The sequence below is a fragment of the Crinia signifera genome, chromosome 4 (assembly GCF_055691185.1).
Source record: "Crinia signifera chromosome 4, ASM5569118v1, whole genome shotgun sequence".
NCBI lineage: Eukaryota > Metazoa > Chordata > Amphibia > Anura > Myobatrachidae > Crinia > Crinia signifera.
In genome coordinates, this window is record NC_139220.1 from 221254601 (window position 1) to 221282205 (window position 27605).

General features: G+C 42.2%; 1 protein-coding gene across 1 annotated transcript in view; it reads right to left on the reverse strand.

Annotated features, from left to right (window-relative positions):
• The window catches only part of LIPC (lipase C, hepatic type), a 130725-nt gene that overhangs the window by 3700 nt on the left and 99420 nt on the right, over positions 1 to 27605 (reverse strand). Inside the window, exons 6-9 of the mRNA XM_083183823.1 lie at positions 25831 to 25948; positions 22319 to 22552; positions 17898 to 18140; positions 7459 to 7579 (exon numbers count right to left, since the gene is read on the reverse strand). Coding sequence (XP_083039949.1) covers positions 7459 to 7579; positions 17898 to 18140; positions 22319 to 22552; positions 25831 to 25948 — 716 coding nt within the window. The remainder of the gene's footprint in view (positions 1 to 7458; positions 7580 to 17897; positions 18141 to 22318; positions 22553 to 25830; positions 25949 to 27605) is intronic.

Sequence of the window (27605 nt, forward strand, 5' to 3'; positions counted from 1 at the left end):
GTATTCAAGTATTATGACACAATAAAATGTGGCTCCAAATAAAATAAGCATACTGTACATATAAGAAAAAAATACATTATTGGATGGCAACTTTCTTCCTATATGAGTTACTGTAACACACCCAAACCTTATAGTGAATCTGAAAGCAAACTCATAAAATAGATGCAGATAATTATGCCCATCCCTTCCATCCCATGGAAAGAAAACAGCCTGAAGTATCTCTTTTTTTATTTTATAAAATGTTTTTATTGAAGCATCAGATGCCAGGTTCACATACAGTTCATCAAGGAATACAATAACTGAAAGTCAGAGTTTACACAAATGGCCTGAAGTATTTTTTTAGATTTAAACCTAAGCAAATTTTATGCTATGTATCACAGATTCCCACCTGGAATATAACATTAAAGTATATTTTTGTTATTGATTTTTGCTTGTACAGTGGTGACCTATTTTTGTTTGAATACACCCTACGCCCTAGAGCAGTGATGGCTAGCCTTGACACTCCAGCTGTTGTTGAACTACACTTCCCAGCATGCCCTGCATCAGTTTTACTATTTGGCCATACTAAAACTGATGCAGGGCATGCTTGGATGTGTAGTTCAACAACAGCTGGAGTGTCAAGGTTAGCCATCACTGCCATAGAGTATCAGAATTCTTTACATGGCACTCCTAGGACATAAGTTTCTTACTGAGCATAAAAAAAAAAAAAAAAAAAAAAAAAAAAAAATGACATTAAGTATATTGTGTTTATATGCCATCCTCCAAACCACTCACCGTTATATGGTGTTTTGTGAAAGAAATAGACCCCAGTTGGATCACGAATAGGCACTTGTGGTGCTGGGACACGACACCCACAATGGGGGGTCCTGCTGGAAGATGTGCTAGCCCACTGAGATTCAAAGATGGCTGTCGGTGCAGCGCTGCATCTCTCTCCTGCAGTGTAGCTGGCTCTGGCTGGCAATTGGGACTCACTTAAAGTGGCTGAAAGCTGTTTCTGTCTGTGGAGAGTTGGCATGCATATACTGTAGCTCTGGGGGCTTGAAATAGGCTGGATATGCTGGCAACTGGTATCAAATGTTTTGGTACTTGTGGAGTATCACGGCTCCCATCGTATGCCATATGTAGTGGCATACGATGTGATGGCACCCGATTTTACACTGAAATGCATTGAAATGTGTATTAAAGTTGGGAAATGCCCCCAAATGCCATTTTTCATAGTGCACCACCCCCACTATCAACGTCAACCCGAACCGTGGCGAGCGGCAGCGGTACGCGTCCTACGACCTTTTCATACCCCCACTATCCACGTCGGCGTGGAGTTGAGAATAGAAAGTGTGGCGAGCGCAGCGAGCCACCGAGCCCGAAGAGTGGCGAGCGCAGCCGGATACCTGTGAAGCCCGCGAGGGGACGCGTATAGCTGTGAAGGTATCCGCGTCCCCTCGCGGGGCTCGCCACGCTTCGGGCCGGTGGCTCGCTGCGCTCGCCACACTTTCTATTCTCAACTCCACGCCGACGTGGATAGTGGGGGGATGAAAAGGTCGTAGGACGCGTACCGCCGCCGCTCGCCACGCTTCGGGTTGACGTTGATAGTGGGGGTGGTGCACTATGAAAAATGGCATTTGGGGGCATTTCACAACTTTAAAACACATTTCAATGCATTTTGATGCATTTCAGTGTAAAATCGGGTGGCATCGCATGCGATTTGATCGTATGCGATGCAATGTGATTTTTTTAGCATACGATCTGCATACGATGCAGGTCGTGGGAGCCGCGATACTCCACAAGTACCAATGTTTTAAATGGACTAAAGTGCCTCTGGGTAAGAATCCTTTAGCTAGTTTCGATTACAGAGAGCTTTGTCAAAGAGCACAGGGCACCCCAAAACCACCCAGGAGCACACACTTTTTTGCTGCTATACTTTATGTAGTGCCCTGAGGTGGATTATGATAGGGTAGTTTTGGGGTGCCCTGTGCCCCGGATGTGAACTCCCATAATGTTAAGGACCTACATGGTGAGGTTATTTTGACTTTTGGTCGGTAGGCTCATAGTTTTCGCCAATTTTATGCCAAAAACATTGTATATGATGTATAATTAATAAATGCATTATTGTAATGGCTGTACGGTGCACCTGCTCACTTGTTTTCCTATAATGGCCAAGGTATAATTACTTTGTTTTAGATAATATGGCTTCCAACAAGTCACTATTTATAAGCAAATTAGGGGCTAATGTAATGATTTCCAAGCTGGAAACACTGGCAGGAGTACCTTAGGTAGGTGGCCTGGGACCAACTAAAAATATTTATGTTCAATGTGATTGGTGACCACCAGCTCTGGTTTTACCAATCATAAAACATGTAGACAAACAGAAGCACAACTGTACACCACCACATAACTGTCCGTAAGAATGACAGGTAGGCACAGTTTACTTAATTTTATTAATTTTCACAGAATTTCTCAATAAGAAACTTTTAAGGGTTAGGGTTGCTGTGATAAAAATGCTGACACTCCAGGAAGCTCTGCTTCACAACAGTTTGAGAACCACTGAATTAGGGCCGTGGTTCTCAACTTGGTCTTCATGTACCGCCAACAGTTCATGTTTTCTAAGTCACCCAGCAGGTGCACAGCTGAACTCATTACTCACTGACACATTTTAAAAGATCCACAGGTGGAGCTAATTATTTCAATTGTGATTCTGTGTGGAGATCAGGAAAACATACATTGTTGAGGGTACTTGAGGACCGAGGTTGAGAACCATTGGATTAAGATGTTATGATGTATAATTCAGGGCCTGCTCTTGAATACAACTCAAATTTGAATGTTTTTCAATGACTCTTGGCATCACAGATGACCTGATAACCCTGTGTTATAGCCCACAGTCTAACCAGGGGTGGGGAACCTCCGGCCCGCGGGCCGGATAAGGCCCCCGCACCCAGTTTGCCCGGCCCGCCTGCCCGCTCGCCGAAATGAATGCAGAACCCTCCAGTTGGAGGTGATGCGCAGGCCGCCCGCCCGGATACGAGGAGAGCAATGCAGCAGACGCGCCGGCCAATCACTGCGGCCGTGGGAGGTGATGCGCCAGCCAATACCTGCGGGTGGTAGGGAGTCGGGACTCTCGCGATTATTGTGATGCGCCCGCCATGCACTGCATGGGCGAGAGCATCAGCCCCAACAGCAGCAGCAGCCTCCATCAGCCGGACTCTGCCGGAGACAAAACGGTAAAAAAAAGTAAATGCTGCTGCTCTTGTGCCGCTCCTCTCACCCAACTACTCCCTTCCCCAGTGACTGAGAGATCCAGGGGTTGTCATTTACCCCTGGATTCACCCCCAAACAGGTTTATGTGATTATGTCTGATTATCATAATCAGACATAATCACATAAACCTGTTTGGGGGTGACCCTGTCACTTTCTCCACACTGCCGCTGCCCATGTGTCCGTGTGTATAATGCCCACATGCATATGCTACTTCCCGTGTGTCCGTATGTATAATGCCCACATGTATATGCCGCTGCCCGTGTGTCCGTATGTATAATGCCCACATGTATATGCCGCTGCCCGTGTCTCCATATGTATAATGCCCACATGCATATGCTACTGCCCGTGTGTCCGTATGTACAATGCCCACATGTATGTGCCGCTGCCCATGTGTATAATGCCCACATGTATGTGCCGCTGACCATGTGTATAATGCCCGCATGTATATGCCACTGCCCATGTGTATAATGCCCGCATGTATATACCGCTGCCCGTGTGTATAATGCCCACATGTATATACCGCTGCCCATGTGTATAATGCCTGCATGTATATATTGCTGCCCATGTGTATAATGCCCGCATGCATATGCTGCTGCCCGTGTGTCCGTATGTATAATGCCCACATGTATATGCCGCTGCCCATGTGTACAATGCCCACATGTATGTGCCGCTGCCCGTGTGTATAATGCCCACATGTATGTACCGCTGCCCGTGTGTATAATGCCCACATGTATGTACCGCTGCCCATGTGTATAATGCCCACATGTATGTACCGCTGCCCATGTGTATAATGCCCACATGTATATATCACTGCCTGTGTGTATAATGCCCACATGTATGTGCCGCTGCCCATGTGTATAATGCCCACATGTATGTGCCGCTGCCCATGTGTATAATGCCCGCATGTATATATCGCTGCCTATGTGTATAATGCCCGCATGTATATGCCACTGCCCATGTGTATAATGCCCGCATATATATATATATATATACCGCTGCCCGTGTTTATATTGCCCACATGTATATACCGCTGCCCATGTGTATAATGCCCGCATGTATATACCGCTGCCCGTGTGTATAATGCCCACATGTATATACCGCTGCCCGTGTGTCCGTATGTATAATGCCCACGTGTATATACCGCTGCCCATGTGTATAATGCCCACATGTATATACCGCTGTCCATGTGTATTATGCCCACATGTATATACTGCTGCCCATGTGTATAATGCCCACGTGTATATACCACTGCCCGTGTGTATAATGCCCACATGTATATATCACTGCCTGTGTGTATAATGCCCACATGTATGTGCCGCTGCCCATGTGTATAATGCCCGCATATATATATACCGCTGCCCGTGTGTATATTGCCCACATGTATATACCGCTGTCCATGTGTATAATGCCTGCATGTATATACCGCTGCCCGTGTGTATAATGCCCACATGTATATACCACTGCCCATGTGTCCGTATGTATAATGCCCACGTGTATATACCGCTACCCATGTGTATAATGCCCACATGTATATACCGCTGCCCATGTGTATTATGCCCACATGTATATAACGCTGCCCATGTGTATTATGCCCACATGTATATACCACTGCCCGTGTGTATAATGTCCACATGTATATATCACTGCCTGTGTGTATAATGCCCACATGTATGTGCCGCTGCCCGTGTGTATAATGCCCACATGTATGTGCCGCTGCCCATGTGTATAATGCCCACATGTATATACCGCTGCCCATGTGTATAATGCCTGCATGTATATACCGCTGCCCGTGTGTATAATGCCCACATGTATATACTGCTGCCCGTGTGTATAATGCCCACATGTATATACCGCTGCCCGTGTGTATAATGCCCACGTGTATATGCCGCTGCCCATGTGTATTATGCCCACATGTATATATCGCTGCCTATGTGTATAATGCCCACATGTATATGCCGCTGCCTGTGTGTATAATGCCCACATGTGTATATACCGCTGCCCATGTGTATTATGCCCGCATGTATATATAGCCTTGATAAAGGACAGAACTAGTCTGAAACGCGTTGGCGGAGGGGACCTATGAGCTGTGGACAGACCACCAGGATTGGAATACCTATCAGCATCCAGGGACGCCTGAGGTTATACCATCTATGCTGCTAGAGTCTGCTTTTGCATAAGTAGACATTTCATTCTGGTGAGAGTCCATGACTTAAATCCCATTTTCATGTAAACTGTTTTAAATGTGTCTTCATTAAAACGGTATTTCACCATATGGAGATATTTCTTTGCATATTCTCAATATACGGGATAACTATGGATAAATAAGTAGGACCTATTTGAGGACGTGCATTCCAGATATAACAACCACATGCGCATATTGTCTACTGGTTCGGTGGACAATTTGATAGGGTACGGTTCCCATCTCGAAGCACCATATATATAGAAATTATATTGGTTTAATGGTTTTACGCCATATTATTATCTTTCTCTTACATGTTATATGAGTAACCCTCAGAGATACATTTGAAGGAGGGACACAAAAAGGAGCGCTTGAAAAAACTGTCGGTATCTTTTTTCTGTATGTATATATCGCTGCCTATGTGTATAATGCCCGCATGTATATATTTAGCTGTCTGTGTGTATAATGCCCACATGTGTATATACTGCTGCGCTGCCCGTGTGTATAATAACCGCATGAATATATTGATAATTTTTATATGGCCCCCGAAGGATTTTATAAATATCCAAATGACCCTTGGTAGAAAAAAGGTCCCCACCCCTGGTCTAAGCGATCATGAAATTCCTTTTTCAACAAAATACAATAATTAATATTAAATTCAGCATATGCTTCATGGGAGATCTATTACATTAAAGCAATTCTTTCCATTATTATCCAAAGTAGGAAAACTATAGAACAAATTTGCTACATTTGTAACTACTGTTGATATAAACATAGCCAAAAAGGAGAGGGAAAAGCTTTGAGTTTCATGCCTGAACCTATTCAATTATCGTTCATTTTGACCTGTGGTAAACCCTTGAGTAGCATACAGTATGCATAGATTTTGAAAATAAGAATGCCTTATCTATGGGTTTCACTGTGTAGTAAATCTCAGAGGGCTCATTTTAAGAAGAACTTTTCCTAGGATCTCCTGAGTCTGCGATGGAATGCACCCTCAGGACTTATTGTGCGGGACATGCAAAACCTAATATAATTCCCTCCCCTTTATTATGTAAGGTCTCATGAGCAGGGCCATCTTCCCTCTTGTGACCTGCTCTTACTTAAACCATATCCATACATTTTTTGATGACATCTAATCCCTCGGAATCCAAGCGTTGGATTGTTCACCCACTAATAGGGAACATGAGCTGGGTTTAGAACGTCGTGAGACAGGATAGTTTTACCCTACTGATGAGGCATTGTTGCCATAGTAATCCTGCTCAGTACGAGAGGAACCACATAATACTTATGTCAGTATCGTCTGCTGATGCAAAACTTACCCGAAAAGACTAAAAGATCTTAATATGTATAGTTTAGGGCAGAGAAGGGAAAGGGGGGACATGATAGAAAAGTTAAAATATAAGGGTTTTAACAAGGTACAGTACAGGTGGGAGACATTCTTCACAGGTAGAAGAGCAACAGAACACGAGGACATGCACTGAAACTAGAGGGAGAAAGAATCAGTGGAAAATTGAGGAAGAAATTACTTCACATAATGGGTAGTGTATAAGTGGAATAGCCTCCCATCAGTAGAGCAATTTAAACATGCTTGGGATAGGCAAATTGATATCCTTACAAAGCAATAAGGATCAAATATGGTTTGAGGCAACATGTTTAAAAAAGGGACAGACTAGATGGGCCAAGTGGTTCTTATCTGCCATCACATTCTATGTTTCTATATCCTGTACGTGTACTATACTGTCTTGAACTGTAAGTCATTGTTTTTTTTTGTTATGATTACTTGTGTATGAACTCTGTACCTGGGCGCTGCAGATCCCTGGTGGCGCTATATAAATAAAGGATAATAATAAATAGGTCCAAACTGACAATTAGTTGTGGGGTAAACACCACTGCTAATTGGATATACATTGTAGTATTCTAGGGAATGGGAGTACAGTTTAAAGCTTCCCAAGGCCACTTTTAATAATTTATCAAACATAACATGCAGCTGAGCACATTTCATGCGAAACACGTTTCTCAATACTCACTTTGTTAAGGGCATAAATCCTATGTCTCTCTTAGTGCCCATAAGAGATACTGTTAACTGTGGAAACAGCTCTTTATCCTCAATATTATTTATTATATGCATCTTGAACTGGTAATGGTAAACTGCAAAAATAAATAGAGCAGTTACACAAAGCAATGTTTGATAACACAGTAACATTTGCTAAGCCGACCAACCCTATTGCTCAACCTGGCTACTGAAAGACCAGGGCTGGGATGTAATGATATCAGAGTTCTGGGTCCATGCGGGCCGGCTGCTGGCATCCCTCGCGGCCTCCAAACTTGGACTCCATTACATCCCGCCATAGATCTGCAACTAATTTTGTTTCACGTGGTTGAGCAAACCAATGACTTCTGAACATGGTGGGTGAATGAAATATTTGTTTCCTGCTAAAATCCCACTAAATCTGTTATGAGGTTAGCTTGCCTTGTGTAGACCAGGCCCTGGAAGGATGAATTCCTCAACCAGGCAACAACTGCACTGGAACATTAGCTCACCCAAAATAAAGGCATTCATCCATCTATCATCTATCTATCTATCTATCTATCTATCTATCTATCTATCTCTCTAATCATATGTATTTATTACACACAGATGATTGTTATAAATGTTAATGAGATTAAAAGTAAAACTGAATCTGCATATAATCTTTAATAATGTCATTGTTCTTGCAAATGTAAAGCAGAAAACAAATGGAGTATCTTGCTTTGACTGCATCTTTCCTTTGCGAGTTGTTAATTATAATTAATACTATATATTAGCCTATCAGTGCAGAATTAGATAGAAAAACCACATTTCTATATTGGAATATTGCAGCCTTGAGAAAACATGATTTTTTTTGCTCTTATCTCAGTAGAAAATTGCAGTGACCGCATGCGAACTCAGTGGTGTGCGCACATCTCCGATGGTTACCAATCTGGACATAGGCATATCAGTGGATGCAACGACAGTCACAGTACCGCATAAATCAAAGCATGACACATGATACGGCCTTTGGGGGAGAAGAAGTGTAAGGCATGGTCAGTGTATTACAAAATGGGGGCATTTCTGCCCCATTTTGTAGTAATGCTGAGGCCAGCGTCTGTGTCTTCCAGCGCAGATTTCTTGGACTCTGTTGCACGATTACACTGGCCAGTCTGAGTAACTTAAGGGGGAAACAAATGGCCGATGTTCATGCAGATGATCTAATGCTACATCTTTGTAACTTTCTATCTGGAACAAACCATGTTGCCATGCATGGGGAGCAAATACGTATCTATTTTTTTTTCTGTGTAGGGTAAATACTGGCTGCTTTTGCATGTAGCCCACAAATTTGACACACCTTTATTTTTATACTGCATTTTTTATTTCAGTTTGAACACACCCTACAGTTCTCTCTGAACATGTTATATCTGCCTTACCTCTAGTGCAACATGGTTTTGCCCAGTTGCATGATTTTTTTCATATTACTTATAAACATGAATCAGGCCCAAAGACGCGGCTGCTGTATGACCTGTGCCCACCTTTGCATCAGGCCCTCCGATAGTAGTGTACTCCCAATTGCATTTTTATGTTTTAGATCCTTATTTCTGCATAAATGTTTATATATAATCTTTTTACCTACTTAGGTATATCACCTCTATCCACTAGGTCCCACATTCTTTAAGAACAAATAATCCATTTCATATAAAGTTTGCTTATTCTACTTTACAATGCATTTTGTGACTGCAGCTTCCTAGAAAACCCTGTTAAATATTATTACATAATATAATTGGTTGCTACGTATGTGTATCTGCTGTACATAGATACAGTCCTTCCTATCATAAACTTGGACAGTGCTCATCTAATAGAGTTTTGAGCAATTTGTGATATTTTGAGGAAACTCTGAGTTTTTAATTGACTTGTTCCCTGACTGCCAGTTTCATCATTTTAAACATTTATTATGCTATTTGTGTAGTTTATAAACATATTCAGCAGTGTTTTTACAGGGAATACTTAGCCATTCACATCAGTCCCTGCCCCAATGGAGCTTACGATATATTGACCTTCAGAGATGTACGGTATTGTACAGCCGCAGGGAAGCAGCTGTGTAATACTGTACAACTACATACATCACAGATCCAAGTGCTGCATCCGAATATACAGCATTGATCTCCATCACGACCATCAGTTGCAATGTTCACAGTCCATGTCCATCTGATACCCCTTTTCCGCCTAAGTCCCAGGACTGATTTGAAATTTGGAACACTGTACCAAACTGGGTTAGACTCGTGCCTGACCCTTTTCTCCATGACTGTATTATTCCCAGGTTCATAGTGTTTGAAAGGCACACGGTGGCAGTCTCAGCAGCAGTATAAGCCCGAGCAGGGATTAGGGCCCTTATTCATATCTGATCGCAGTACAAATATGTTCTCAAAATGGACAAAACCATGTGCACTCCGGGTGGGGCAGATGTAACATGTGCAGAGAGAGTTAGATTTGTGTGGTTATTTTGTTTCTTTGCAGGGTAAATACTGGCTGCTTTATTTTTACACTGCTATTTTTAGTTTCAACACACCCCATTCAAATTTAACTCTCTATGCACATGTTACATCCTGTGGCGTAGCTAGGGCTCCGCAGCCACAGTGGTGGCGGGGGAGCAGGTGCCCCGGGGGCGCAGGTTCCCCGGGGGCGCAGGTTCATGCTCTAACAGAGCCAGTAGCAAGAGAGCTGCAGAAGCCAATGAGGATACCCTCCTCCGCCTCTGGTTGTCTGTGTGAGGATGCAGTGACAGGGTCACTGAGCGTCCTCACACAGACAGACCGAGAGCGCTCCCTCTTCCACCCTGCCCGCTGTCCATCCACCTTGCATGGCTCCCTGTGGCTTTACTGGCTGGGTGAGTAGCGCTGCCTGCTATATGCTGGCAGACAGGGTCGTCCAGTGGTGGGCTGGGCAGGGGGCGCCTGGAGGAATGAAGAGTGCTCTCCTGGCTGCTCTGGACCTCTGGCACCTGCCCCAGCATGTCCTCAGATGTACAGATTCAGGGCTGGAGCAGTTGAGTCAGTGTCACAGCTTCCTGATTTTACACAGCTGTTGTGTCCGTGATTATTGGAGCCAGCTCCTCCCCTGGGACCAGCTACCAATGAGCTGAGCTCATTTACAAATCCTTCCTTTCTTGTCTCCTGACCGCTTCCCTTCTTCTACAGCACTCGTCTCCTCCCAGCCAGCATCAGCCCAGTCTTCGAGTCCTGCAAGCTCTTCCCTTTTAGAATACAGGTAATTGCTTTGGTAGGGGCAAATACTGTATATGTGGAGTGCCAGTGTGGCAATCATTTGTGTATTTATTTGTGTGTGTGTGTACAGTACATGGGGGTTGTTTTTTTCTTTATGTTATTTGTTTACATGTACTAAGTGTGATTGTATGTGAGCATGTGGAAAGCATGTGTGGAACATGTGTGTTGAGGGGGGGTGGGCTAAGTGTATCTTTATGAATTGTTCTGTTATGGAGTCCGTAGATTTATGTCAAGATAACATTAGGGTGACAATGTCTCTGGAGACATTGTCACCCTAATGTTATCTTGAGAAGGTCCCAGAGGAGGACCGAAACGTCGATGGTGATGCCTTGTACCCTCTGCCATGTTGCCTGATTAAATTAATTTGACTGTTATCAAGACTGGTGAGTGACATCTTCCTTAAAAAAAAAAAAATATATATATATATATTATATACCACCCCCCACTAGCCCGTTATTCCATTTTGACATCCATTCTTACATTGCATGTGCTAGCAGAATAGGGGCCATTTCCCTATTAGTTATTCATTAGTTGCTGAATGTCTTGTCACTGTGTTAGCAATGACACTATTTATATTTGTGGGCTCCTCTGGACTGCTGTAATGTGTAACAGCAGCACAGAGTGACACAAGGCATTACAGCAAGCAATAGGGCAATGCAGGAATGACCACTTTCATACCTTCATGCTTTAGTAGGAGAAGAGCTGATGTCACCAGTGCCCTCATAAAAGACAAAGTGATCTTAATTTAAATAGGATGAGCTTTCGCTTTCACATGACATCTTGCTGTGCTGAGTAGGGTGGCCAATCCCGGGATCGGGATCGGCGGGATCCCGGGATTTTGCCTAAAAAACGCCGGGATTTGAATCCCGGGATTGGATCTTCCAATCCCAGGATTTCGGGATTATATGCGCATGCGCATATCTAATGCCGGGCAGCGTCTGAGCGAGTGCTCAGACGCTACCCAGGAGTTCCTGATCCCCAGACTGCAGTCTGGAGCTGGTATGGGCAGTCCGACCTGCGCAGCGTGACCTCTGACCATCACGCTGCACAGGTCGGATTGCCCATACCTGCTCCAGAATCATCTCTGACCTGGACAGCGTCGGCCGCCCGCTCTGCTGCCCGCCCGCTGGACCGGACCTGGCAGCATCAGCCGTCGGCTCTGCTGCTGCTGCTACCGCCGCCGATGCCTCCCGCTCCTGTCTGCCCTGCTCCCGGCCGCTGGTGTAAGTAAATGAATGTGCGGGGCGGCTGGAGCAGGGGGGGGGGGACTGGGACTGGGCTTCTTATTTTATTGTTTTTTGGCCTAAACACTGACTTAGAGATGCCAATCCCGGGATCCCGGGAATCCCGGGATTGAGCATTTTTCAATCCCGATTCCCGGGATTGAAAAAATGCCCCGGGATTGGCATCCCTAGTGCTGAGGTACTGCATTCATGGATGTCGCATTTCGGACCTAGGGGACCATGGGGCCTATTTAGACCATTTGTGAGAGGCACTACTGGGGGCATTGTATGAAGGGCATTGTGTAGGATACTACTGTAGGCATCATATGTATAAGCAGGAGTACTGGGCCATTACGGAGTGTGGCATATTGTAAAGGGCATTATGGTATGTGGCGTCTTGTGTAAGGGGTATTACAGTGTGTGGCATATTTTCTACTAAGCATTGCCACTCTACCTTTTTGGAATGGGCACGGTTCTTTATGTCCTTCATAAATTCTTTGTGTGTGTGTTTTTTTTTTACGTTTATGAGGGGATATTTTTACTGGTTGCACTGGGAACCGAATTGCCTAGAGACTGTCCTGTTTGTTTTAACAAAAACAGGGGGGGGGGGAGGGGGAAGTCCTTATTTCTGCAAAAAAGGGAAGATACCTGAGCTGCTCCTAGTTACTGTGGATCACTGGTTGAATATTTGTTTAATAATGCAGAGACATCACCCTCAGAAGTAAGAATGCCAAGAACTGTGCCAATGTGGAATACTAAGAAATCTGTATTTTCCGTGGTTACCAAATCTGCAAATTAAAACAGAAATGCGGCAACATCAGCTTGTGAACATTGTGCAGCAAAAGTCTATAGGTGGTGAATATGGCGACCAGTGGTGGTTTTTACCTATGGGCTGCAGTGCTGCAGCCCCGGCAGGTAAAATCCGCCACTGTAGTGAAGACTGCACTGGCTTCACTGTGACTGGCAGTGACTTCCTATTGGAATTCCTACCTGCCAGTCACCAAGGCAGTCCAATTCCAGGACGCCTCTCTACAGGCTGCTGAGTATTTATTTACTCAACTATTGGACTTACCTGTACAGTGTTATCCTCTACCGGGGTATTATCTTAGTGGCCTGGCAATAACGGAAGACCTTTATTTGCCCTCAGATAACCTGCCTTTGTCATCTTATAGAAATGAATGAATATTCTATACAGATCTGCAAGTGCTCTGTAGCAGTTTACTGATTTGTAGAGTAACCGTGAGTCTTTGGCGGACTAATTATGGCTATAAATGTTATTCTGGATGTAGAATGGAAATGCTTTCAGGTGTTGGAGAGCAATTACGGAGACTTTCTTGTGCCTGGCTGGGTGCCTGCATATGCTCCTTCTGGCTCACAAAGAAGGGATGCTACAATAAAACCTTACACATTGAGATTCAGGCCATGGCCTCTTATGAGCATATTTATATTAGAAGCAAGCATGCAGTATTAGTCTCAGGGAAATCTGCTTCTCTTTATAATTAAAAGGAAAGAAGAAAGGTCTTTGGAAAATTGCTAGTCTTGCAGATTAGAATATGTTAAATCTCAGGAAGGCTTAACTAGGTCATAAGACTGACATCTCGAGTTATGGGTTAGATGCCGAGCAGAAATCCAGACGGACAGACATAACTCACAAACTCCATTACTCTGAAAATTGTATCTGATTATACAAAGTCTACTTAGAATGTGGCTACTGGATAACAAACTGCATTTACATACCCTTCATTCAAATGCGCTTTTATAATTATTTTTTCTTATATAATTTATTTTTATCTAAAGCAGGCAATGTACAAACTGAATTACATGGTTGAATTTACAGGTACACTGATTCTACTATGAAAAGTCTTACAGCCTGAAGCCTGAGGCAAATGGAGATAAAGTGAGCTGGCCAGACACAAAGAACAGAAGCTGATTTAACCCTGGATTTTACAACTTCAAAGTTAAAGCACGAACCAAAGGAACTATGCTCAGATCCTTTGAAGGAATTTCTGCTGCTACCTCTAGGATAGAATCCTGAGTGAGAAAGATATCTGTGTTACCTCAGGAATAGTGATATAGAAGCTGAGAACATAGAATACATATGTAGTGAGACTAGTGCTATTGTTACCCACCTATCGCAGGACATATGGGGCCTAATTCAGACTTTGTTCTCACAATGGGTAAAACCATGCTGCACTGCAGGTGTGGCAGATGTAATGTGCAGAGAGAGTTACATTTTGGTGGAGTATGTTCGAAATTATATCTAAATTACAGTGTAAAAATAAAGCAGCCAGTGCTTACCTCAGTGGAGCAGAAACTAAATAAATCACCCAAAAGTTACTCTCTATGGTAGAAATTTATTCAACCAATTTCACTGGATCACTAATTACCGGTTTATAAAGGAACAAGTACTTGGTACTTGTTTCCTAGCAGGGTGTCCAGTACTCAATTTGCGTACAGGGCTATTCTCCGTACTAAAATCGCATCGCATCTCATGGGCCATTGTAGTGCTGTGCGATGCGATGCGATTTTTTAATGTAATTTATTCACTGCTCTGTTGGCCCCAGGGGATCGCATCGCACCTCCCTGTAAAATCTCATGCGATCGCATGTGATTTTATAGGGTGCGATGCCATGCTATTAGCTATACACTTGTATGACATACAATGAGGTTTTAGTCACCCCCCCAACACTATCCACGCCTCCCTGAAGCGTGGCGAGCGGCGGCGGAATGCGTTCTCCTGACCTTTTCATACCCCCACTATCCACGTCGGCGTGGAGTTGATTTTATATAGTGCCGACGTGGTTAGTGGGGGTATGAAAAGGTCCGGAGGACGCGTTCCCCCGCCGCTCGCCACGCTTCGGGTGGCGTGGATAGTGGGGGTGTCAGTAAAAGTGTCATACAAGTGTATAGCTAATAGCGTGGCATCGCACCCTATAAAATCACATGCGATCGCATGTGATTTTGCAGGAGGTGCGATGCGATCCCCTGGGGCCAACAGAGCAGTGAATAAATTACATTAAAAAGTCGCTGGGCGCCCTGCTAGGAAACAAGTACCAAGTGCTTTTTTTAAATAATACATTTTATTTCCAATCCAAGGAGCTGGAGCTGATTGGCTGGCTGTTTATCGCTCTCCATTTTATCACTTTTGAAACTTAGAGAATCTGGCCCTATGTCTTACTTTAAATGAACATTTGCTTGCAAAACACTTCACCATAGGAATGGTTTTCATTATTGGTGACTTTGAAGGCATTTGTTATGTGTGTTTGTTTCATGTTAATAACATTTGAAGACTTACTATGCCTATTGTTAGTTGGCAATTACTGAACTCCAATGGGACTGTTTTAATCAGCTGATCAGGACCATGGACAGAGGAAGAGAAGTTCTTATGTCTTCGATACTGCATCTATTATCTTAGCCAGGGGTTCCCAATCTTTTTTGAATCACGGCACCCTAGAGTATAATAATTTTTTCACGGCACCCCTAAGCCAAAAATGTTTTAATTAGATTGGGTTTATATGCGATTCTTAGGGTCAGTTATGTGGTAAAGGGCAGGATTTGCTTCTGTTTGTACACATTTTATGATTATAAGCAAAACCAGTGCTGGTGGCTGGCAAATAATAAACCATTAATAATTTTACTTGGTCCTGGACCACCAACCCAGGGCACCCCTGCATGTGTCCCGAGGCACCCCAGGGAGCCACGGCGCACAGTTTGGGAACCACTGATCTTAGCTTTTGGATGAGCTGTAGTAAATCTGCAATAGAGCACACTAACATTGCAGCCCAAAATTAAATGGGACACGGTCACTAGGTCTACAAGCATTAAGTCTACAAGCATTAGGTTGACACCACTAGGTCGAAATGCATGAAGGTTGACTTGACTGTAGGTCAACATGCAGGAATGTCGACTTGACTGAAGTTTGACGTGGGTTAGGTCAACAGGGTCATTAGGTTGATATGGGGAAGGTTTACAATCAAAAGGTGGACATGGGGTTTTTCACTTTTTTTGAGCCGACATGTGCCGACAGGCGGTATTTCATGCCTTACCATCCACTAGGGTGTGGTGGGAGAATAAAATAGTGTGCTGGGCATAGCGAGGCACCGTGCCCGAAGCATTGTGAGTGCAGCAAGTCATGCGAGGGGACGCAGTGCTATGTTTCAGTGTCCATGTCGACTGTGTCAAAATTCGGGACGAAAAAATTGAAAAACCCAATGTTGACCTTTTGACCATCCACCTTCCCCATGTCGACCTAATGATTGTGTCAACCTAATGATCCTGTTGACATAACCCATGGCGACCTAGTAGTGTCAACCTAATGCTTGGCGTCCTAGTTGCTGTCTATTCTATGATCCATACCCAATTCAATGAGAAAGGTGTCTAAAAATTTTTGCCAACTAGATTTGGGCTCAATGTGCTTATAGTACATAACTGAACCCATTTCCGTAGGACACTATAACTGGGACAGCAACAACTGCTGAGAGAGGCTGTATGTGTCCATGAAGCGCCCACTACATCAATATATCCACTGTGTACACCAAGTCTTCCCAACTTTGTGAATCGTGCCTGACTTTATTGACTGCTGGATTGTCAATGTCTGATTTATATTTACTGAGGCATATGGTGAAATTCCCTTTGAATATTAACATTCCAGCCATTAATTTATTTTCCCAGACGCTCCAGACAGCTGGCGCTTTACCATACTCTGTCCTGAACATGTGAAATATTATCTGTGACATTTACAAGAAGATAAAAATATGATGCATAAAGGCGGATGTTTTTGATGTCCAGAAAGACACTATTTTTATTCATTGAACAAGTGCAAGTCTCCGTATCATGATTTTTAAAGGTTATTTATGAAGCCATTTGTAATATCCTTTCAGAATGGTTCCTCATGAGCATACAGAACCTGTCTGCTGCAAGCTTAATTCTATCCCTGAAAGAGCTCACAGATCCATCTACACAATAATGTGTCAAAAACAGAGGCATTCTGGCAGAGGAATTTGCTTCATCTTTTTAACCCAGGTTTTCATTGCATTCTTCACATATAACTGAATGTAGTGCATTAGCGTTAATGTAATGCTATTTCAGAACGGTTACTATTAATGCTGGAATAATAGATCTGCCAGCTGTGAAAGTAGCCTCATCTTAGCAGAAAGATCATTGCAAAATATATTTATTTGTTTAATTCGTTTTAAAATTGATGCATGTTATTTAATGCACATTTCTCAGCATTGCCAATTCCTCACTCGATGATAATGATCAATTTCAGTGCCAACATGGCGAGACAAAATGTGTTGGTCTATAACACTGGCAATAAGAGATACGTACTAAGGAATGGTAGTGAATGTGTTATAGTCCAGTTTATGGGTAATTACAACTATAGCCAGAAATTGTACATTGAGTTTCATGACCCCTTAAAAATAAACCGTTATTACTGACATGAACTCACCCAGCTATATCAGCATACGTAATATGTACGGTAACTGATAACATTGTGTCTGGATCTACATTATATAGTACAATTGCACATACACACAGAGGGAGTTGGGAGCTAGGTCAGGTCTGGGGATCTGGAGTGCAGGGCTTGAAGAGCACTAGAGAACTCATCAGTAACCTATAGAAGTGCATATTAGATTTAATTTTATTGACTAGCTTCCTTTATATATTCAAAGATAATTGTTGAGATTATGCATACGTCCTAACATGACCCTTTCCAGGAGGGACAAAATGCTCTGATCCTGGACTTCACTTAATTTATGATCACATGTGGTGAAACATCAATGACCTATTTCCACACAGGGGAGGGTAGTCATAAATTAGCATAAAAAGCAGAGCATTTGTTCCTCCAGGAATGGGTCATATTGGGAGGTACAGTATGCATCATTGCACATTTGCTAATTTGTTGTTTGCTAATAAAGTTTATTTGCTTCTCCCCCCATTTCACTCACCTTTGTATGGCATTCTTGACTGTGTTTTCAGGAAGAGTCTGCGTCCTGGATGCACTCCTTTACTGTTGATGTTATAGCCCAATACAACGCACCCATTTTTTGGACATTTTATACACATCCCTCTCTCAAAGGTCTCAATGTCTTTACATTCATAGGCAGTGACAGGCATATCTTCATTTAGTATAGAATCAAGGAACAGATTAACTGACCTCTCATGAGAGCACTTCACTGACTGTGTAAATCCTTGGGATAAAAAAAGTGGAGTTATTAATAATGATCATGAATACTTAGCATTCAGCGTCATGTTATGTAGCCAGGCCTGATTGTGGGATATTATATCATTAGCATTGATAGTTACTGCAACATTCTAAGAAGAGTTAAGTGATACTCAAACTTAATTAAAAGTTCAGCATTTGACTATGACGAAATATACGGTATATGTAAATAAATCAAATTATTGGAGTCCTATAAACAGTTAACATTGATCCTTTATTTGAATTTCAAAACTTGACTGTATACTACCAAATATAGAGATTTGCAAATTGTTTTTTAACACTGTGCAAATGGTTATATTCGGTGTGAACTGAGTAATATCTTTTAATGCTGTTTAGAACTAAACATTTATTTAAATCAGTGGTTTCCAACCTCGGTCCTCAAGTACCACCAACAGTTCACCTTTTCCAGGTCATCCGGCAGGTCCACAGGTGCAATCATTACTCCACAGGTGGAGCTAATTATTTCACTTGCAAGTCTGTGTGGAGACCTGAAAAAACTGTTGGGGGTACTTGAATGCGTTAAAGGTTTACAATATGCAATGTTATACTTTAAAAACAACTTAATAGGGAATTAAATATGCTGATATAACGTTATAAGTTTACAGACAAATAGACATTAACCATTAACATGTAATAAGCTGGTTTAGAAAATGTAGATGAGTTAGCAAGGTTAACCACAATTGCTGATGAACATACTCATTATTCAGTATCTCCACCAGCAATTACATGGTAGCTACCTAACAGTGGGCCTTATTCTGATCTGAGCTCAGTACAAATTTGTTCTTAAAATGGGCAAAACCATGTGCACTGCAGGTGGGGCAGATGTAACATGTATAGAGAAAGTTAGGTTTGTGTGAGTTATTTTGTTTCTGTGCAGGGTAAATACTGGATGCATTATTTTTACACTGCAATTTAGATTTCAGTTTCAACACACCCCACCCAAATTTAATTCTCTTTGCACAGGTTACATCTGCTCCACCTGCAGTGCACATGGTTTTGCCTATTTTAAGAACAAATTTGTACTGAGCTCAGATCAGAATAAGGCCCAGTGTGTCCTAAAGTCTCAACAACCCAGATAAACGTAAATAATTACAGACAAATGAAAATATGAATACAAACCCTTTTGTATATACAATCTATAATCAAACTTAATCAAACTATATATGCTACAAAAGCAAACAAAAGATTGCAGCAGCACTAGTAGATGAAGGTTAGGAAGATCTCTGTGGTATATGTCAGGCTAATATCTGCATTATTTGCTGTTCCGGAATGACAAAGGCCGGGATGTATCAACGCTTATCGGTGCGCTGACATCCCATTTTCGCCTCTGCATTGTGTCCGTGTTATGTATGATTAAAGTTTCCCATTGCTGTTGAACAAAAAAAAACTCTGCCGGCTTGTAGTCTCGTGGAGTTTCCGGCTTGGCAGTTCCTGTCATTGATTTCTATGTAAGCTGACACGCTGTGTTTTGTATTAACATTCGCAGCGCTCAGCTAAGCCTTGGAATAATTCGCCCAGTATTGCAGGTGATATACATATAAAAAACATTAACACAAGCATCAGCGGCAGAGACTTTTGTCCAGCAGGCATTAGAGGAACATCACAAACTCACCACCCATATACACAGCCAGCAAAATGCTATATAGCGCATCATTCAGGTAATCATGCTATCATCATGCTAAATAGTGCTATGCTGGCTGTGTGTTTGGAAAGTTCCTCTAATGTCTGCTGCCCCTAGTCCCTATGAAGGAACCAACTAGCAGTGCATAGAAAAAAGCAAATTAAATAGATCTGCGCATGAGAGGAAAACTAGACTTCATTGCGCATGCGCATAAAGAAAAAAAACCCCGGAAACTATCCGGAGAAGGCCACCATTTATGCAGCACATTTGCACATTGAAAAAAATAATACATAAAGCAGACAGACCCGCAAAACGGCCACGAAATCATCATGAAAAATAAAAGGTAACTGCACCTTACACCTGCGATTATTGATACATCCCGGCCAAAGCGAGTAAATTGTGTGGTGTGTGTGCGCTGAACTGTGAACTCCCACCCATTGCATGCAGTGCCATGCATATTAATGGAGGACAGAACGATGATCGTTCCATTGTTTATTTAATCTTCCATTTGTGTATGGTCAATCTGTGATGATCTGGGGAGAATGGAAAATGCTCTGACCATCGACCCAATTGCCAGTTGATCTGATGTGTAGGTAGTCTTAGAGGGATCAGAATCAAGAGCGTAAACATAACCTCATACATCCGAAATTCACCTTTTCTGCGCAACACTTGCTATAATCTACATTTAGTCCAATTCCTTTATTGCATTTTACAGTTTTGTGGCTGTATGTAACACAAATATATACAAAAAAGACATAGATGTATGAATAGATAAGGTTTCCTTTCCTTTACCTCTTGAAAAAAAAAGTTAATTAAAGCAACATTAATCAGGGGCATCTTAAGCGAGTAAGAGGTCTTGTGCAGTCTTTGTCTGGGCCCCCTCCTCTCTAGCTGGCAACGCTCTTGCTACTGGGCACTAGGGTCACTAACAGTTTTTTCCTAGTGTTGAATTCTTAGGAAATGCAGCCCGGGTTGACCCCAATACACACACAAAAAAAGGACCTGGGTTGACCCAAAATACTACCTGGTACAAATGTCCAACCTGGCAATTTCTTCTTCTGTCTGAAAAGGGGGTACTTGTTTCCTAGCAGGGCGCCCACGATTTTGATCGTGGGCATCGTTAGTAAAAAAAAATCGCGTCGGTCGCGTCGCGTGCTGACAAAAAATCGCATGCGATGCGACCGACGCGATTACCGCGATTTTACATAGGGAACAATGTTAAATGGCCCACAGACCCCAAATACCCACTCTGAAGTGTGAAATGCCCCCCCCCCAATTGTTAACGCCACCCCACGATCAACGTCAACCTGAAGCGTGCCCACGAGGGGCAGCGGTACGCGTCCTCCGACCTTTTCATACCCCTACTATCCACTAGGGCGTGGAGTGAGAATAGAATAGTGTGGCGAGCGCAGCGAGCCACCGAGCCCGAAGCGTGGCGAGCGCAGCGGACACCTGTGAAGCCCGCAAGGGGATGTGGATACCTGTGAAGGTATCCGCGGCCCCTCGCGGGGCTCGCTGCGCTCGCCACGCTTCGGGCACGGTGGCTCGCTGCGCTCGCCACACTATTCTATTCTCACTCCACGCCCTAGTGGATAGTAGGGGTATGAAAAGGTCGGAGTGGCGTTAACAATTGGGAGGGGGGGGGCATTTAACATTGTTCCCTATGTGAAATCGGGTCAATTGGGACATTTAACATTGTTCCCTATGTGAAATCGGGTCAATTGGGACATTTAACATTGTTCCCTATGTAAAATCGCGGTAATCGCGTTGGTCGCATCGCATGTCATTATAATGTACATGCGATGCCCGCGATGGGCGCCCTGATAGGAAACAAGTACCGAAAAGGGTATGGGGCTGGGATTGTAAACCAATCCATGCATTAAATGCTGGATAAAAAATGTCTCTTTGACTAATTTCTTTGTCAAAATGGTATCAGTTTCCTTTTTTGAATATAGTGGAATGAGTGAAACTACTAATGGTATTTTCTGAAACTAAAACAAGGTAGAATTTGTGTAGGTACAGCATATAATGTGATTAGCACTAACATTGCAAATTGCCACAGAACAAGGATGAGAAGGGGCTTTTGTTTTACCTTAGGTACCAATGTTCTCTTTTCCACCTGTGCTTAAAGAACATTCTGCTTAAGATAACATTAAATTATACTTTTTTAAAAAGAAACATCATAAGGGGTCCATACATCAGGGGAGAATTGGGGACAATTCCCCATTCTATCAATGCCTGGGTCAGGGGATTGGCAAAATCGAACATGTTGGAAATCCTTGATATGCCAATTAAAAAAAAAAAAAAAGAGCAGGAATTTTCAACATGCCTTTATTTTTTTAATTTTCTGAGAGCATTTTTGATTGGCATTTTTGGATTGGTGTCCAGGAATCAATCTCCTGATGTATGGCCTGCATAGTTTTGCACACAATTGTATATAAAAAGTTAGATTTTCTTTAAGGTTTTATAAAACACTTGATTCATTTAAAACCATAAAAACACTTAATTAATTTATGGCTTCTTACCAGAGAGTCCATGCTCTACTATATGAGTATACAGGTATTGAAACTCGCAGCCTGGCTGAATGTTGCCTCCATTAGGATAAAAATCATAGTGACCAACTTGCTGTTTAATACCGATGCTCAATCCTAAATTCGCTTGTGTGTTTGTATGAATGGCATCAACAAGGCTTGCATCATCTGGTGATAAGCGATCGGTTGAAGACATTCCTTCAAATAAAGGACCTGCTGGGTCAAGGCCTAAAAAATAGAAATAGCAATCCAAATTCTGTATATGAACCTATGTAAATATCACAATTCCAGAAGAATATCAACAACTTTTAACCATACAGGACCTGTAATATTATGTATTACTGTGTGTGATCTGTAAAAAATATTTCCCTGTCACCAATTGAATCTATATATGTATGTGGGCTCATGATCTATTTGTAACCCCACTAGTGATGGTAGGAGACCTGTGTTATTAACCACAGGTGAAATAATTAATAGCTAAATTATAAGTTTCACCACTGAGGGGAAAGGGGCTCCTTTTCCATTGAAGAGTTAATCTACATGCATAGGAGATTTGGGTACTTGTGAGTTATCCGGGCGTCCGATTTTTAAATCGGGTCGGATCGGGACATCGCATCGCATCGCATGCGACCATCGGATGCGATGCGATGCGATGACCCGATTTTTCCATAGGAATCAATGTTAAAATGGACTGAGTCCATTTTAACATGGAATTCAATGGGAAAAAGGGTCCTTTTCATACCCCTACTATCCAAGTGGGCATGGAGTTGGATATAAACCTGTGGCGAGCGTAGCGAGCCACCGAGCCCGAAGCGTGGCGAGCGTAGCGAGCCCCGCGAGGGGACACAGAATACCGTCCCCTCGCGGGGCTCGCTTCGCTCGCCACGCTTCGGGCTCGGTGGCTCGCTACGCTCGCCACAGGTTTATATCCAACTCCATGCCCACTTGGATAGTAGGGGTATGAAAAGGACCCCTTTTTCCATAGGAATCATTTTAACATTGATTCCTATGGAAAAATCGGGTCATCGCATCCGATGATCGCATGCGATGCGATGCGATATCGCATCGCATCGCATCTGATTGTATGCCTTAACTTAAGGCATACAATCAAAAAATCGGACGCCCGGATAACTCACAAGTACCGAGATTTGCTCTATAAATTACAGGTGCGTTGTATGGCACAGATAGACTTTGTTACAAAGATACATGTTAACATTTAAATGAGACAAAGGGAGTTCTAGAGAACTACATTTGCAATAAAGTACATTATTGCAGGAGACTGGTGTTACAAATGACTATGAAAGTTATCATTGTCATAGGACAAACAGCATATCCCTGTAATTACTAATTTTCTGTTGGACACAATTTGGTTTTGTGAGTAGAAAAGTAGATTTTCATTCTCTCCATTTAAAGCCAACCTATTAAGGTATCTGGCAGATAGCAGCTCCAATTCAGGGGTGAGTCTTGAGGAGTACACTAAGACTACTCACCTTGCAATGCTCTATGGTAACAGGACAGGGTGCCCTGGTTGTTTACCTGAAAGACCACCCTCTTTTTTTATCTTTCTGGTACCCTGTATAAGCACGAGAGTGAGGAGCAGAAGTTTTGTGCACTATAGAAGTCTCGAGTCCACCAGGATCCCTCCTGTGGAGTTCACATAAAAGTGAAAGATAAATGCATACAATAGTGAAGTACGTTCACTATTGTATGCATTTATCTTTCACTTTTATGTGAACACCACGGCAGGGATCCTGGTGGACTCAAGACTCTGCGCGCCTGATAAGTTGTATTCCTATTCTTTGTTTACTATTGGTGTTGGTGAAGGGTTGGAAGGACCTTGTTGGGAATTACAGGCTATTGGCTGCTGGATGCGCAACAGACCAATCTATTAACCAAAAAATCCATTGTAGTATAGAAGTCCCAACTGTATGCAGAAAGTTTCAGAAATAATTGTTTATTTATGAAAATTGTTTACATTTGGTACCAATGTGCAACACTATACATGACCCATGATTAAATGCTTATCACTAATTTCTGAGTGAACACAAAAAGTACAGATGGAAGATCGGATATAAGGAAATATGAAGGTCATTTTATCATAATCTGGTTTGCGAAAAAACTTTTCATTATATATTTGCAGATTACTTAAGGCATGTACATAGAATTTTTCTTGGAAGCAGAATATCCATACACAATTAATAGCTTTAATAAAATATTTTAACCGTATTACAGTATATCAGTTCAGGGGGTTTAAGCTTGCACCCCACGAGTTTCTTTTTCTTCTATTTTCTTGACAATTGACTAGTTATAACTCGGGGGTGCACCACTGACTGTCACATAAAAGATACACAGTAAGGGGGGATTTGACCCCACTGTGAATAAGTGACCATTTAGCGAGAGACCTCTCAGATGAGGTCAGTAATACGCCCGAATGAACTATAATCCTAAATAAATGGAATTTTCCCACCATCTAGTGACTCCCCAATTCCTCTCTTAGCCTATATCATTTTGTAATGGCTTTATATTGGGTACCAACTACCAAGGTGGTAGAAGACCTGGTGAGCTGTTTTAAAGATCATGTGGTATTCATCGCTTAAGAATACTCTTCCTATGATTTATTAATATAGGGGGGGGGGTTGAGTGTCAACAGGAATACTGTGTATTGGAATATTGGCCCTCATTCTGGTTGACTCGCAAAGCTGTGAATTTCGCAGCTTTGCGAGTCAATTAAATCCCACCCACACGGATGCCCATTTACCGTACGAACACCGAATTCCCTGCGTGCATGCAAATGGATGTTTTGCATAAACATCTGTTCGCAGCTTGCGTGCGGGGCAGAAATCATTTCATGGTCGCCAACCATCGATTGATTTCCCAATTGCTTGCATATCTAAGTCACTCTCTGCTGACTTAGATCTGCCTCGCCCTTGTACAGGAAGGGGGCGGGCAGCTGACATCCGGTGATGTCAGGTGCCCGCCCCTTGCACCCACGTCACCGGTGAATTACCATGGGAATGCCCAGCATTCTCATGGGGACGCCCATCTGCCCCACCTGCAGTGCAGCATGGTTTGGTCCATCTGCAAAAAATTGCAGCCTTGCTAGCAGGTCTGAATCAGGACTATAGACACTGCAGTGGGTAGAATCATTAAAATATATTTATTTAATTTTATTAATTTTACCATTTCTTGGATAAGATTTACTCAGCACAGGCCAGTTAGGGGAAGATAACATGTTTACACAATCTAATTTTTACCATCCTGAGTTTTGTTCTTCAATATGAACTAAATAAATATTATTTCATTTATTTATTTGCATTTATTTATCCTGAAGAAAAGAATATGTAATTGGCATTGCCAGAAAAATATAATTATTTGGCGTGAAACATGAGCACTGCAGAATTTATTGTTTATAACATAATGAAAGAAGTTGGATTGCGAATAGAATGAATCAATATGAGAAAGCAATATCTTGTGTTATGGTATGGCTGTAAATATTTACAAATGACCTGTAATTCTCCCAATCTTGTCTGACCCGTTAATATAACTGCCAGCAAATCCTGAAACATGAGCTCCGAGGCTGTAACCAATCAGATGAACATTACTTCTTGGAAATTGAATGGATGACTGAAAAACATAATTAAATCCAAATCCATTACACATTAAGGAGATCATGTTAGTAATTGAAAAAAAACAACATAAAGCAAATATATGTATCATATTGGAAGAATGCCTATCCGTATGACGTAATAAAATATATAATCCATGACCAAAGTTATATTATTCATATTATGTTTCTTGAAAATGTGACTCAATGGCAAATTATTAGTATACTGAAGAGTTTGTATCAAATTTAAATTGAACCTTTTGCATCCATAGCCCATTCATCTTATAAAAAGTACATTCACTCTTCTGATCTCATATACAATTTGCTTATGGTTAACCTGATTCATTTTATTTGTATAGCTTTCACATACTGTAGCTTCAGGTTTGCACTTCTATGTGCAGTGATAGATTACAGTAGCAAATGCAGTATTTGCAGATGTTCTGTGGAACATTGGAGCAAGAGCGGAAGTCTGGGAAAGTGGTAGCAGTACATAGTCATGACTCTTTAATTAATGTACACATTTGTCTTTTTACACACTGGATACTGCATGGAATACTTTAATTTTTAACACTATAGATGGTATAAAGTATAGGCCACAGATTCTCAAAGTCGGTCCTCAGGTCCACACAGTGCACGTTTTGCAGGCCTCATCACAAAATCAAGTAAATCAAAGACCCAACAAAGTCGATATAGACAACAGGTTGACACAAGCAAAAGGTTTTTTTGGTGTCAATTTGTAGATTTATCACATGGATCCTGAATTAGTGTACCATGTGCCTTCCCATGTTGACCATCATCTAGATACTGGGCACCAGATGCACTAAGCTTCAAAAATGATAAAATAAAGAGTGATAAACAACGAACCAATCAACTCTTGACTGACATTTTTCAAACTCAGTCCATGACATAGCAGGTGGAGCTGATTGGCTGTCTGTTTATCACTCTCTATTTTATCACTTTTGAGTTAGGTCAATGGCAGCTCTACAGGCTGCAGGGCACCATTACGGTCAAACTGCAACCCTAAAAGCATTAGCTATGGTGGGGCAGCTTCCCTAGGCTTAATTACAGCCATGTATATTGATATTAATTGTCCAAATAGGGTTAATAAAATGGTGACCATGAAACCTTATTACATGGCACAATGTAGGACCCTCACATAGAAGCATTTTTGACATCTTTGCCTGGACTACAAATCACATCTGTACTGACACAGCATGCTGGGATTTCTGTTCTAACAGTGCTGAGATATTCTCTAAATAGAATGGTAACACTGATCTATGTTTAAAGCAAGCAGAAATCATTCCAATGCAGCACATGTCTGGTATTAGCAAGATCATTTCCCTCTGTTTATGAATCCCTTTGTGAGCATACTGCTTCCCTGCCATTGGAAATGACAAGTCACCAATGCAAATGAGAAAACAGAAGCTAAGGTAAATAAATATTGCTGTTATATTTTACAATGCAAATGTTTTTACTGGCACCAGTACACACAGCAGAGTAGTTAACGTAGCTGAACATCTTGAGACTGATTATATGACTGCCGAACTACTGCTTTAACAATGCCATAAAAATAAGAGGAGAGGAGTAAATTTGGCAGGTGTATGGCAGTTAAGAAGAAAAGAAATACAGTTCTGTATCTGGTAATCAGAGATAAGTTCACGTCTGCCAGTGTCTGTC